At 30.7% G+C, this 15,222-nt stretch overlaps 1 protein-coding gene across 1 annotated transcript; it reads right to left on the bottom strand.

The window, feature by feature from the left end:
- Positions 1-3,006: 3,006 nt before the first annotated feature.
- RabGGTa (Rab geranylgeranyltransferase subunit alpha) lies at positions 3,007-14,774 on the bottom strand. The gene is made up of 10 exons (XM_085955183.1): positions 14,597-14,774; positions 14,322-14,432; positions 11,315-11,436; positions 9,102-9,295; positions 8,180-8,341; positions 7,544-7,657; positions 7,219-7,445; positions 5,794-5,977; positions 4,416-4,756; positions 3,007-3,475 (listed from the first exon to the last, which is right to left on the bottom strand). The coding sequence occupies exons 1-10, from the start codon at positions 14,597-14,599 to the stop codon at positions 3,320-3,322; spliced, it is 1,614 nt and encodes a 537-aa protein (XP_085811309.1). The 5' UTR covers positions 14,600-14,774; the 3' UTR covers positions 3,007-3,319.
- Positions 14,775-15,222: the final 448 nt, after the last annotated feature.

Below are 15,222 nucleotides of genomic sequence, written 5' to 3'. Positions count from 1 at the left end.
CTGCACCTCCTTTCACTTAACATAACTATGTCGGCAAGGTGCGACCTTATAAATATGTTGTGCTTCTTGGAATATGTAACCGTCATGTTAATCACCAAACTGATATATTTATTAAATAATATACATACTATATGAAACTGTTTTAAAATTAAATTTAAAATGTTTTAAGTCGATTCCTCATACACGTCATAATTGAACAATGATTCTGTCAGTTTAGACTTAACTTAGACCATCGATATCCCCGGAACGTTTTCATGGATTCTGCAACTTCAATGAAATCATTTTATTTTAGCTGGGTTCCAAAGAAATATTTAAGTATAACATAGGTTTCCGCAGATGTTCGAAGTTTGAAGACCACTTACTTAGAGCCTTAGACTCACCGACATTGTAAATAAAAAAGCAGTAGGTACCTATTGACCTCGTTGTATTTTTATTTTATGAAGGACTCACAAGATAAAACAATATAAACATTTTTTTATTTAATACCAATAATTATTGGTACCTTCATTCAAACCATAAAAGCCAGTCGCCAATATTAGCGCTATTTTTTAAGCGCTTCAGTTGCATGACTACTAGTGAATTTCGTCGTAATTAGATAGGACGTAGGTGGCTCAATTAGCAAACCAAATCGGCCGGAATCCGTATCATATCTGGCATCGGATTTTTCCTAAAAACTAATTGTTGTAGTGCTACAACATAGTACCTAATACACAGAACAGTCATCAGACCCATCCTCGCTGATGACTCGGAATACTGTGTACTCGCAATGATGAGAGGATCCTTGATATATTCGTTAGCAATTCATTAATATGGGACTGTTATAATGGATGGGTCATATCGCAAAGATGATGAAATACAGCCCCTAAAAATTCCAAATAAAGAAAAAAGTTGGAAGACCCTAGCTAAGAGATGGCTTAACTGTCTTAATAGAAACCTGATGTTCAAAACTGGAGAACTATGGTTCAAGATCAAGGCAGGTGCAGAAGTATATTTTGGAGGTGGTCAAGATCCACACATGATTGTAGAGCCAATGATGATAAAGTAGGTCCCTAATTGTTTTTGAAATTCTTAATCCATTACAGCTGTCGTAGGCCAGTGGTTTAGATACCATATTTATTTTGGCTGATAAAAAAAATTCCCTCATTGTTTAAATATAAGACACTTGGTCAATCATGTATATAAGTTTTTATAAAAGACATAAATATTAATGCAACAAGAATTCATGATTTTCAATTAATTTATGATACTATTTCTTATTTAGATATTAATTTTTTTTTACTTAACGGCCCACGTGCTCGTCGTAGGTCAAAATTGAGTTTTTATTGTATTTTCAAACCATGATCCTGGACACTCCTTAAACGTTGTAGATAATCTATTTATATTATTTTGAAGCCTTATTATCCTTTATAGTTATTTTAAACATTTGATGACTGCATAAAGTATTTTTGTTACATAAAATAGTATTCTTTTAAACCTCTCGCTCTAATGTTTTAGAATATAGTCATATTTCGGTACATAACTGTGCAGTGGTGTTAAGATTTTTTACGTTTATTAATTTTTAAACGCATTTATGAAACCATTAGTATAATTTAATACGAGATAATTTTTGTAAAATATTCACGATAAAAAATTATATTGATAATCTCTGTGATCCCAAATTTGACAAGAATTAGGCATTTTATTATTCAAAAAATCGGCAAGATTAACACATTTGAAGATGATTCTAAAGATACTTATTATAAGCTATATCTTTGACCATTCAAGTGTGATAAACATCTTATGAATAATGATTGCTTTATAATAATTATTGACCTAAGAATAAGGTAATGTTTTTTTGAAATACGCCATTTCTTTTGTCATTCCCCAGTGGTTAAGCTACAACATACGGCCGTAGCCATAAATTGACAAACTATAATTGAAATAGGGAGTAAATTATATTGACGCGCGTGTTTGAACATGTACCGTTTAAAAAAAAAATTAAAAAAAAATCGGTTATCACACTTGAACGGTCAAAGACATAGCTTATAATAAATATCTTTAGAATTATCTTCAAATGTGTTAATCTTACCGATTTTTTGAATAATAAAATGCCTAATTCTTGTTAAATTTGGGATCACAGAGATTATCAATATAATTTTTTATCGTGAATATTTTACTAAAATTATCTCGTCATAAATTACACTAATGGTTTTATAAATGCGTTTAAAAATTAATAAATGTAAAAAATCTTAACACCACTGCACATTCATGTATCGAAATATGACTATATTCTAAAACATTAGAGCGAGAGGTTTAAAAGAATACTATTTTACGTAACAAAAATACTTTATGCAGTCATCAAATGTTTAAAATAACTATAAAGGATAATAAGGCTTCAAAATTATATAAATAGATTATCTACAACGTTTTAGGAGTGTCCAGGATCATGGTTTGAAAATACAATAAAAACTCAATTTTGACCTTCGACGAGCATGTCCCCCCTTAAGTATACAAAAATTATGAAAATTTTCCATCCACCAATGCAAAGAAAATAAAAAAATTGTTTATTAACAATTATTCTCTGCTATATTATTATGTATATAATTTATTGTAACTAAGTACTACGTATTGGTATAAATCTTCTTTGTCCATATATGTTCGTCGAGTAGAGCATACAAACACCATGCAGCGCCTCCAAGAATCCCTGTTGCACATCAATCTTCTTGTCTCCCCGAGCCATGCCAGGATTCCGCAGTTCCAGCACACACACCATATAAATTTTATTTAGTGGGTTTTCAATAAGCCAGAATCTATTTAAAGAAAAGGCAGGCATGGTATATTATTATACCTACTGAGAAAAACCTGATTTTTAAATTCAATGTTAGACAATTTTTTACTTACATAGTATGAAAATATAATTATAAATATAAAATATCTTTACTAATATCTCAACCTATACATTGAGATTTTTAAGAAATAGAAGGAATAAAGATGAATGCGAAAAAAATACTTAATAAAGAACACAATTGATAATTTTTGGTGAAATATTTATTGTAATATGTCTGTATATTTTAAATGTGAAATACAAATACAATAATCAAACATAAAAACCAGCAGTAATAATAATAATAATATACCTTACTGTAATATATGTTTCAAAAAATATTTCATGGATACATAATTCGTATCTTTAGCAAAACAAAATAATATAGCAACATAATGATATTTATGACACACATAAATATGTAATACAGATTTATGAATTTATGGAAATGGTCAGTGTTTTACAATTAGGTACATAAATGCATAGCTTGCAATGAAAATATCCCTGTTTTAGTCTTTACTTAATAGTCTTCAGTGTATCATTATATTTTTCTAGATACTTTGACATATCACCATCATTTATTTCATTTCCAGTCAAAATCAATGTGTGCAACTTCGGTAATAGCGGAAATCCTTTCAAAGTCATTAATGAGTTGTTCTTTAGATTCAATACCTAAAAAAAAAAAAATTTCATCATCCAATGGCAGATTGGTCAAGGAAGACGAGACAAAGCAAGATACCCAGTCAGCCGATAAGGCCCAAATGCATTTTTTTCCTGAATATTTTTATTACAAATTGTAAAAAATGAATAAATGTAACAACACATCACAAAATCCTAATCCAAATACATCACATAAAAATGAGACAGTTAAATGAAATTAGAATGAGTTATATGAGATTTCTGGCGCCTTGTCGCATTGCGTTTATTATATTTTTCTCTGGCCGCAACATTCAAAATTCAGTAACAGAACGCATTGATTATCATTTTAACAACTTGAAAAAAACACAACTATTATCGCCGGATGAAGATATCAGTTTACCTCCAATTTCATTTTAAGCAGTGCAATCAGTGAAGTTAAGAATTTGTGACGATGGGTGTCTTTCGAGAACTCGGAGACGGCTTGCTCTTTTCATCAAATGAATCCATCGTAGTCTCCCTGACGACTTATCTTTTATCTGTTTACTTCGTAGAAGTTTAACTGACTCTCTTTTTTTGTGAGTCTGACAAATTCCTTATTGCTGTCGGAACACTGTTGTATCCAGGCCGTCACAATACATAAATGATTATCGCCATGTAAACTTACTGTTTAGACTTGACAAATATGTAAACTATAATAAATTTCTAAATAAACATGTGCTACAAAGTCACTATAATCTATCCGTGTTTTTACTTCTACGATAAAAGTGTACTTTCGCCGAGTCTCTTTCATGAACTTGTAATACCACCTCTTCAAAAAGTTATGGAAAAATTGAGGTATCAATATGTATATTTTAATTTTAGGCCAATTAACCAGAAAATTTGTTTGGCCGGTCTGATGCCATGAATCCTTTCATCATTAAAACAAAATAAAATAGAAAGGAAAAATTAGCTAAACCCGATAAATTTTATTTACCTGACAATTTTGCAAAACTCGTAACATCGGTAGACAGTTTGAAGTGAGTTGTTGTTCACTGAGATCAATATCAGAACAAGCACTCCAATATTGGAGATTATAAAGTTTAGAAATCTTAAATTCATTTGAATCTTGCTTATTGTTGAAGAACTTTCCTTTCTTTACTATGTCCAGATCAGTCTGAAGACAGAATTCAATGTGCCATCTTGATAATAAATCTTTATAATAGTTGATACGTTTAGAGTCCAGCAAAAATAGTTTAGAAATGAGATTTATGCAACTCTCGTAATATTTTATGGGATCAATAGAATGCTGAATGACCGCCAGAGTCAGTAAAGTCCCTGTAAAAAACAAGAAAACAATATACATAATATAACAGCAAATTCAAATACCTAACAAAGACTGCCTTATCAATAGTCTCTATACGTTTACCATCCAAAACAAGTTACATTAATTTATAAACAGTATGTGAAATTAATACTATAATAAATTATGAATAATTTACTATAAGAGACCAACTAGCCTAAACCTGCGGGTTACCACATTGCTTCTGGTCTCGCTTACAGTCCTACAAACTTATCTAAAGAACGGTCAAAGATGGAGCTACGAACTACCATATGGATGCCATTTTGAAAACGTCATTCGAATGTCAGATTCTGTCCAGTCGTGAGTCTTGATTGTGTAGTTTTCGACAGTGGCTTCCCCATCCATGCTTTAGATAAGTTTGTAGGTCTGTACGTCAGTTATAATTAATTATCTGACCATTGTCAAATCTCTCAATACAATACCAGAACTAAAGAATATCATAAATTAGTTGACAATGTCTGTGTAAAATGTGAAGATATTGAATTATAATATCAATGGAAATAATTCACAAGGTGGTTTCTTCATTAAGCTTGTGAGGTTGTTGAAAATAACATGTAGAAACTTATCTGTAGAATGGCCAAAAATGGAACTACGAACTACCATAGAACGCCATTTTGAAAATTTCATTAAAATGTCAGATTTTGTCCAGTTACGAGTCTTAATTGGGTAGTTTTCGACAGTGGCTCCCCATCCCATTCTTCAGATAAGTTTGTAGGTCTGTATCCAATAAAGAATATTTAGAAAGTTTTCTTTTAAAAAAATATTATGCTTGAAATTTTCATCATTACGAAAGTTTTGAAAGATAGAAAGTTACGAAATAATACTATTAATTATTAATAGTTATAGTGATTAACTACAACTTTTCCTTATATCGGCCTTATTTATTTATGGCGGAATTTCTTTGGAATGTATCTGGATTGTAAAGTGAGGTATTGGTGTTTTTATTAGGAAAGAAACTAGATTGACATTTCATCACGGGATTTTGAATCAAATTATAAATTGATTGACTCACATTTGCTGTCCGGTTCAAGTTCAAGGAGCTGTTCACATGACTCGTGCTGATTATTCAACTCTTCAATGACAGATTTTCCAAAATGATTTCCGAAATCAACAGGAACATACCCGATAAATTCAATCCCAGCCGAATGTATACAAGTGACAGTTTGCTTTGTATCATTATTGGAATTCAAAGTAACCTACATAGCATGAAAAAACAAATATTTACTATTCACATAATATTCAAATTCTGGAAGATGGATACGGTGAGTATCCATTCCCTCCAATCAAAGAACCATGAGATTAAGAAATGAATATGTAATTTAATTACATGAAATACACCCGATCCTCTTTTTGCACGGCTGATTTTTGCATGGTTTCGAAATAACACGGTTTAAAGAAAGTACCGATTATATTTAATTTACACTGATTTTTTTCGTCAACACGGTTTAAAAAAACTAAAAAGAATAAAAAAAACGTAAGTATGTACATATTTATCAAAAAATTGCGTTGCAATAGACCATACACCAATGGTGCATACATATTATATATACATGGCGCCACTAGTCAGTCACTTCGGGTTCGATACGAGAGACGCGCCGCGTGCTTCGGCGTCAGCATCATGAAATATTTCCAGCGATGAGCTTTCCAGCAGTAAACGGGCACGTTTATTGTCAAGTAATGACACTGAATGAATATATTTTTACCACGTTTTTATTAGCTCGTATTCTTGTTTGTCCGGTACAGATTTTTTCTTGTGTGTCCAGTATAAATTTTGTCTTGTTTGTCCAAGATTTGTATTAGACAATTGAAGATTTTTAACTAACTTCCCGACTAGCTAGACATTTGAAACTTTTAGAATATATCAGAACACGACGACAATGCATTCTTTTAATACTTTAGCCACTTTTAAGCAGAATTGAATTCATCTTCAGTTAATTCTGTTTTGTATGGAAAGTTATTATTGTTGGTTGCTAAGGGGGTCCTAGCAACTGAATTATTAATATATACGTGCGTTACTATGGAAATCAATATGAAATGTCAAAATGACATTTCAGTATTCTATATTTATTCAGTATTTCTATCAAGCACAATAAAAAGTTTTTATTAATACATAGAATTGTCAAGTTTATATGATTCAACAGAAAATTTAAAAGCGTGATATATGAAAAGTTCTTTTTATCTTGTAATTATTATTCTATGCTAAATTTTATTTAAATTGAAAACTATGTATTTTTATGTATGTATAATAAATAAATTCGATTTATTTTTGAGTTCTAGAATTTCGTATTTTGAGTTGATTTTAAGTAATGGAACCTATCTACCATTTTTGTATGGGTACCTTATCTTTTTTACACGGTTTTGTTTTGCAACAGTACAAATATCCCCCATACAAAAAGATGATCGGGTGAAATAATATTTATTTCTATCGTATACGTACAGTTATTTTAGATGAATCACTTATTTTCTGGGGCGAGTCATGTTCCATAATCCAGATAACATCATTCTTTACACCAGATACGGACACCCAGTTACCAGATATATAGGCGTCATCAACTTCAATCGTACATTTCAGAGAAGGACAAGGCACACTTTTATTGAATGATATGTATGATTTTTCTGAAGTGATCCTGCATACCGCTATACTGAGGGGTGGAGGTATTGCCCCTAAAAACAAATCATAATAATTATTTAATTTCAAGTTCAAGCACTTCTCATAACACATATTTCATATTTACATACTACCTATTCATTACTCTACTTGCCTAATAGCCATCTTTGATAAAACCAAGCACTTGTATCATACGGATCAGTAAATGCAGCGTTTATCACCAGTTCCAGCTCACTTCTATGCGATTTTTCTTCAATTGATCGTAGCCCTATAAAATGAAAAAAAATATTAAAGACATTTTGTATGCATAATTTATTAATAACTATGTACATTCACAATAAATATGGAAAAACTTAATGATAATAAGTGATATCTCACACGACAACCACTTGAGCAGACCAGGTGATCATTTCAGGGAAAGTTTGGACCTGAGGATTTTACACAAGGACTTGCCACACATGCATCTATCAGGCAGGGGAAGTTGTGTACAGGGAATGAGCGATGGAGCTGCCGAGAATATGAAGTATGCAGCTCGCGCCGCCTTTTCCTGTATACAGTTTGCCTTGATGCAAGTACAGCACCTCCGAATGTCCTATTATAAAATCCATCTAAGCCGTCCTTGAAATAAACACCTGGCCTGCAACCTGTGTCTTGCTTTGTTAGAAAATATTACTAGTGAAGAAGGCATAGTATTTAATTTTATTACTGAGCATAATAATTGTCACACTATCTTGATCATTGTTTAAAGGAAAAACTATAAAGAAAAAAATAATATTTCATAGACAGTTACCTTCTGTATCAGGAAACAGGTGGGTTAGCAATTTACTCCGATAGTGCCACGCCGAGTAGTTCGAGAAGTTCTCTTTGATTTTTTCAGTGCTATAGTCAAACTCTTTTTCTGGAGAAGTCTCTGACCTTGATACTATGTGACGGCGATAGTCCCAACAGTGGACTAAAAAGAAAAACATTTTTGGTTAATGATACCTGTCCACATTGTATTATGCCATCAGACTGCGCTCTAAATAAGAATCAGATTTATTCATCTATCAATGTATTATACAATATGAAAAATGGATCTTTTAGTAAAAAGTATTAAAGTCGTCACGGTAAAAAAGGTAAATTACCATTCTCATTCCTGAGTGGAGCACATACACCACGTGGAAATTATCGTGAGTTTTTATGAGGAATGGTTGTTAGTCATTCAAGCACACACACTGAAGAAACAATATATAAAGAATTTGGCTCCCTACTATTTTCAGAGTTTTCACTACTCACTGTATCTTGTATATCTGTCCCGAGAGCCAGACTACTTTCAGAAAATAACACTTTCAGCCAAAACACAATTTAAGATTTTCCATGCCCTTAATGTAAATGTACTTACGGCTTTATTGTTTTTAATAATTTCGGTTTTCTGTTAAAATTCAACTCAAAGTTTGAATTGGGCTTGACAGATATTCTAAATTAAGCGCAAAATCTGCACTTCACTTCTTTTTTTGCAAAATTAGACTTCATACACTATCTAAGGTAAAAATATTAGTTTCTATTTTTTACTTTCATAAAATGTTCTTTTTTTTAAATATAAGTGTCATATTTTGAACATGTCTAGAATTAAAAAAAAAATTTAATGGTCATACTATGTTACAATCAATTAAATTATAATATGCAATCGATAAGAAACTCAACCAATAGAGAAGAATAATTATTATATTTACAATTTCTTTCATCCAAATTCAGATAAGCATTGCACAATTTCAATTCTTTGTTCCAATCTGGATCTTCTCTAGTGTCCAAGATCCAAATTCGTTGGTGCCAGGCACTATAAGATTTTGGATTCACTTTCAAACAATATTCAGTCAATTGAAGCTCAGCATCAAACAAAGTAGAGGCACTATTTTCACTCGAAGGACTGTAATAAATATTTAAATAATTATATTTTTGATTACTCTCAAACAATAACACTAAACACTATAGATCGAAAATGGTTTACAGCTAATGTAACAATACGCAATTAACTGATAGTCTCATGTATAATCAGATTTAAAATGAAGATTTGCTGACAAATTGCATTAATCTGCAAAAATTTGTTTAACAGTAAAAAAAAAATAAACTTATTGCAATCGCAACTCATTAATTTTGTCTATGTAATTTAGGTGACATTCACAAAACACAATATGTAACTTATTAATGTACTGATGCATGTAATCAACTCAAAATTGTTATTTGTAAAAAAAATTAGGTTACACATGTATGGGGTATATCGTCGCTTAAGAAACAACACCGCGGAAGTCAATTAATTAAAATTTTCAGGGGCAAACAAAAACCGTCTCAAAAAATTGAAAATTGATACCTTTTAACTTATTTTCAATTTTTTGAGACGGTTTTTGTTTGCCCCTGAAAATTTTAATTAATTGACTTCCGCGGTGTTGTTTCTTAAGCGACGATATATAGGCTATAGTATGTATAGGTATAGTGTAAAAAACAGGGCATGCTTGTCGCTTTGACATAACATCTTTTTCATACGAAAGTTTAAAAAACACCCTTCCGACAATAAAATTATTTATTTGTTTTGTATGTAATACATTATCACTTATTACCGACATGTCCCATTATTAATTTTATAAAGTTTCCAATACGTTACCCAGTTCTTCTTATGCGTAATGGCATTTTAACAGGCTTATTAAATGTATCAACAGTATGTATCTATAATAATGTATGATATTTCCAAACACCAGATTCTTACTTCTATATTTAATAATATGTAATGTTTTCACTATGTTTTAATACAATTTTATATCGTCACTGTTCTGGCAGAAGACACTAATTCGTAAAAATGACATATTGAGTTAGTTATACCAAAATGTTCCTTATTTCAAACTTTGTAAAAATATAGACTAATTTTATTTATTGTATGTAGTGAATATTACAAATTATTAATTTAAGACGTTAACAACATAAATTAATATACCTAATTGTGAATGACAATGTCGCTAAATCTAAATAAAATTTAAGTATATATTTTAATAATATCATAGTAATTAATTATTATACTGATGATTGATGTAAATATAATTTTGTGGCTTATTGTATATAAAATCAATACCTTTATAAATATTACCGTTTTCTTACTTAATTAATACTGTCCATTAAAGGGAATAATTTATTCAAAAGAAAAGATTATATTTTATATTTACACGAATGTGTATAATATTGTTTCGGTGAATCGATAAAATACACAATCCACTAGCGAAATCATGATTTATTTTACCAACGTCATAGGTGTGTATTTATGTCAATTTGTTTCTAATAAAAACAATTATAACCATAATAAATTCAAAGTTAAATTATTCGTGTATCATCGTTCAAGTATACCCTACCTAAAACTAATTTAAACAATACCCCTGTGAAAAAAAAAAAAAAAAAAAAAAAAAAAAAGTTAAACTGATCTGTGGTGTGGCCACTAACGTACAGTTATTGAACAGTTATTGTCTGTGCCATGTTCAACCTGTTACGAGAACTGTCCGTCTGTGGCCGCCTATACCTATGAAATGCCAAAAGACAAAACCTGAGTTGCAAAAAATGAAGTAGGTACACAACTATTTTTTTCTGTAATATATTATTATATTATTATAGATGATTTCCACACTTTTTAATAAAAAGATCGTAGATGTAGTTATTTATTTATTCGTCTTATGTGTATATTAAATATATGAATATCTTGGAATAATTTAGGGATGCGTCGCATCCACAGTATCTGTGGACCGCACGCCACTATTCAGAATATAACTCTGATGCCAGTTTTAGAGGAAGCATCAATTCATATGAATATCAGAGTACACATGGATGGAGTCTGCCGCTTATAGATATATAGGAGATACTCTTCTCACAATTAAGCAATCAACGCACAAAGTATAATTTGAAAACTTACTCTGCCGTCATAAACATAAGAACTTCTCGTCTATAATTCCAGAGTGTAGAAATGTCTGGATTGGCAATTAACATGTCAGAAGAAATTTTTAAGGCCTCATCATCATACTCCTTGTCAGCTCTCTAGAAATAGTAAATTGTAAGAAAATTACATTTTTTTATAACCATTTACTGATAAAATAATAAATTAACACAATTACCAACGCAGCTATATTGTGACTGCTTGTCTTTCGTGTCGCCTGTCTCAAATAACAGTATTATTATTAGACAGAGCATCATGAACATATAGCTTCACAAACGACTGTCATGGTAGGATGAACATGACATCATAGTGGTTCTAGCGTAATATTAAATTAATTCATTATAAATGTACCACATAAACGTGAAGTTCAATAGTTTAGACAGAAAATATGACGTAGTTAGAGCAACGCCAAGCGAGAGAAAACAATGCAATAGGCTTCATGTAAGAGCAGTTGGAAATAATAACAGTAACAATAATTAAATTTACCCTATTTAGTTTATGCGCAGTAGAAGAAATGACAATCTGCGCAATTTCAAGGCTAAGTTGTTCCACTATAGCAAACAAACTCTTCTTCATTAAAATAATTTTATGTTGGTGCTCATGGATTTGTTTCTTTACAGTTTTATACGTCATCATTTGCCACGATATAAGTAAAAGTACAACAAATATTTAGGTAAAATGACCATATAGGTCATCCATATAGTATCATACCATATAGTATCACTGTAATACAAAATCTTACAAAAAGTAATCAAGTTTTCAATAAAACATTAATGAATTTACTGAAAACTATAGGTAGGTTTAAATCCAGTGCGTAAGGCACTGTACTTTCTTCCAAACTCTGGATTCGATTTCCCGGTGAGGTCACAATATATTTATATGATTTTCTCAAAGCCTGGGTGTTTTTTACTTATATTTCTGATTACAATACTGTTTCACTACACTACTGTAGTTGGGCCTCATCGCCTGTTGTAGTGTTAAAAAGAAAAAGAAAAAAAACTGTTAACTTATCACTGACATTTAATAAACCAATCACAGATAGAGAATGATATTTAATAATTAGGGCCCAGATTTATATGCTAGTGCATGTTTTGTTAGGGTGTATGCACAGCTATGAGAGTTGCACAGAAATCCATTTTGAAACACACAGAATCCAAAAATAAAATTTTACTGTGCATATAAATGCATATTTGAGACGTTAGAGCATATTTCGGAGATTAGTGCATATTTCATTAATAAATGCATATTTTAGGACTTTTGTTGGAAGTGTTCATTAAGGCACCACTTCGAGTCCAAGTTTATAAAGAAGATCAGCCTAATCTACCATTCCCCCTGTGAACCTAAACCTGTGCTAACTAGGTGGGAAATGTGGCTGAACGCAGCTCATTTTTATTCAAAGAATTTTGAAGCAATAAAAAACATAGTTAAAAAATTTAACAAAAAAGTTTCAGTGTCCATAGAAATATGCCAAAACATAGTAGATTGCCCGACGATAGAAAGGGACTTGGCTATGATCGAGACTCATTTCACTTTCTTACCTGAAGCAATCACTAAACTGGAGACACGAGGACTTCGTTTGAGTCACTGGAAATGGTGGATGATGTTAAAAGACGATTGTCTTCTATCAGTTCTATCCCAAGTGAGATGGGAGACATAAACGAAATATTCGCAAATATTTTATCAAAAAATCCTGATTTAGAGAATCTATACAAAATTGATGCTTATATTAATGGAAAAGGCCTGGATTTACCAAAAAACGTCAAGTCAACACTCGCACCTTTATTTAAATTTTGCCCAATCACCTCTGTGGATGTTGAGAGGTCATTTTCTGCATATAAACAAAATACTGACAGATATGCGAAGAAGTTTTACACCAAAACACGTTGAAAAAATTATTATAACTTATTGTTTTGGACAAAAACAGCAATAAATACTATTTAAGAATTAGTTAAGTGTGTCGTTTCTGTTTTTTTAAATTGTATTTAGTTTATATTGCATTTCTTATTCAATTGTAGGTAGGTACTTGTAAAAAAAACTATTTTGAAAATAAAATTGTACTTATATAACTTTATAATGATTATTTGTGTTCTTTTGTTATTGTATATTATTTATTAAAATTATTAATTTGTTATTCGATTTTATCAGTAATATTGGGTATATAGGGTATCTAGAATTTTTCCATAAAAAACTGACAATTTTTAAGTGCATATTTTTTAGTTTTTAGTGCATATTTTAATGATTTTAAGCGCATATGTGCATGCATATATTCATGTTTTTTGGTGCATACAAATCCGGGCCCTATTAATAATACATACTAACCTCAGAGCAATAATACTAGTCAGAGGGTACTGTCCGGCTATGTGAAGCCATTTTCTTTGAGTATGTTACACATTAGAACCTCAATTTTACTATCATTATTAACTTATTAACTTACCTCTGCAACATTATACCATCATCTCGCTTCTCAGTAGGGCTACCAAATTTAAACACAACCATCGTTTCTACTAAATTGACTAAAAATATTGGGCAGTAATTTTATATTTCGCATTAAAAAATCTGTATATTTCAGCAGCACATACTCCCGATATTGCTCTAAGCGCAAAAGTAAAACCAATATTTACTGGCTTCACTTCTAACTTCAATAAGTCGATTTGTAATGTGTCTTCTATCCTACTCTGCCGAATGCTTTCTCACTCACACCTATAGTTGTTTTTTTGTTCAGGCTTTACACTTAGACAAAGCATCTCCCCGGACAGAAAATGGCATTCCTCGTAATAATTTAGTTGAGACAAAGTGACGTGTACTTACGTTACAGATCAATATGGCAATTTTCCAAGATATCTAACTAAATTTTCAAATATAGTATGTTACATACATATTCGACAACTATGGTATGCCATAATGCCCAATGGTAGCTGTTCAGTTAATCTGGCATTTGGTTATTATTAATTGTTATGCTCTGTTAAATAAACAAAAAATATATTACCTTTTTGAAAACTTTCTCTAGTGCCGTCCTGTATAGAATCACTTTCTTTTCACGTTCTTTTGATTTCCTTAGTTTTTCCTCTTCAGAAGATCGAACTTTTAATCTGCCATGCTGAAAATTCATAATTTTATTTGATAATTACACATTTGTTTACATCTGAAAATCTTCATTAATTAGCTTTTTTTAAAGGTATACTTAGTGAATATCATAGTGTAATATATTAGTTATGGGTGTAGAATCCAATCGGAAGCTGAGAATATGAAAATTACTCATACCATTTTTCTTGGTTATTTTAATCGTTTTAGCCCAAGTCGCGATTATATTATTTTCTGAAAAATATTATTTTCAACTAAAAAACAGGTAATTGAACACGAAATAATTGAATTGATGTTTAATAATCTAGTGAGAACTGCGAAAAATATTGAGTTGTCAAACTGACAGTCCATAGACCGTAGACTAATATAATTTTCCTATTCATAGATAATATATGTACCTCAGAGGCAGACGGATGCAAATCCAAATACCCAATTGTTCAGGAGAGCCAAAAAACAATTTTTATTTTAAACGAATATTCATCACTTCTAAGAAAATATACATAGAATGATCATTATTTTTTTTATTCTAATTCAATTAAAGTACTTCTGGAATATGTAAGAAAGGAATAAATATAATACAATTTTATATCTAAAAAAAATAAAATAAAAAACGTAGTGTGGATTTGCATCCTTCTGCCCTAAAGATATGTTGTTAATGCGGATTTGTATCATATTTACCTAGCCAAAATAAAACAATTTGTAAGTTAAAAAAAATTATAGGTATATATAACAAAGCAAAACACATTTTTTTTTTTTAAATTTATTATATCATCATCATCATCACCAGCATGAATCTATTCACCGCT

This window comes from Rhyacophila brunnea, unplaced genomic scaffold, assembly GCF_057557595.1.
Source record: "Rhyacophila brunnea isolate RB1 unplaced genomic scaffold, BYU_Rbru_1.0 scaffold_5, whole genome shotgun sequence".
In the NCBI taxonomy this organism is placed as follows: Eukaryota; Metazoa; Arthropoda; class Insecta; order Trichoptera; family Rhyacophilidae; genus Rhyacophila; species Rhyacophila brunnea.
This window is presented reverse-complemented; position numbering and strand designations above follow the sequence as displayed.

Excerpts from the sequence above, each read along its gene's own strand:
- RabGGTa (XM_085955183.1), bottom strand. Across the intron at positions 7,658-8,179 it reads CCTGTTTCCTGATACAGAAG|GGCTACGATCAATTGAAGAA; the intron begins GTAACTGTCTAT and ends TTCATTTTATAG. Across the intron at positions 4,757-5,793 it reads ACTTGAACCGGACAGCAAAT|GGACTTTACTGACTCTGGCG; the intron begins GTGAGTCAATCA and ends TGTTTTTTACAG.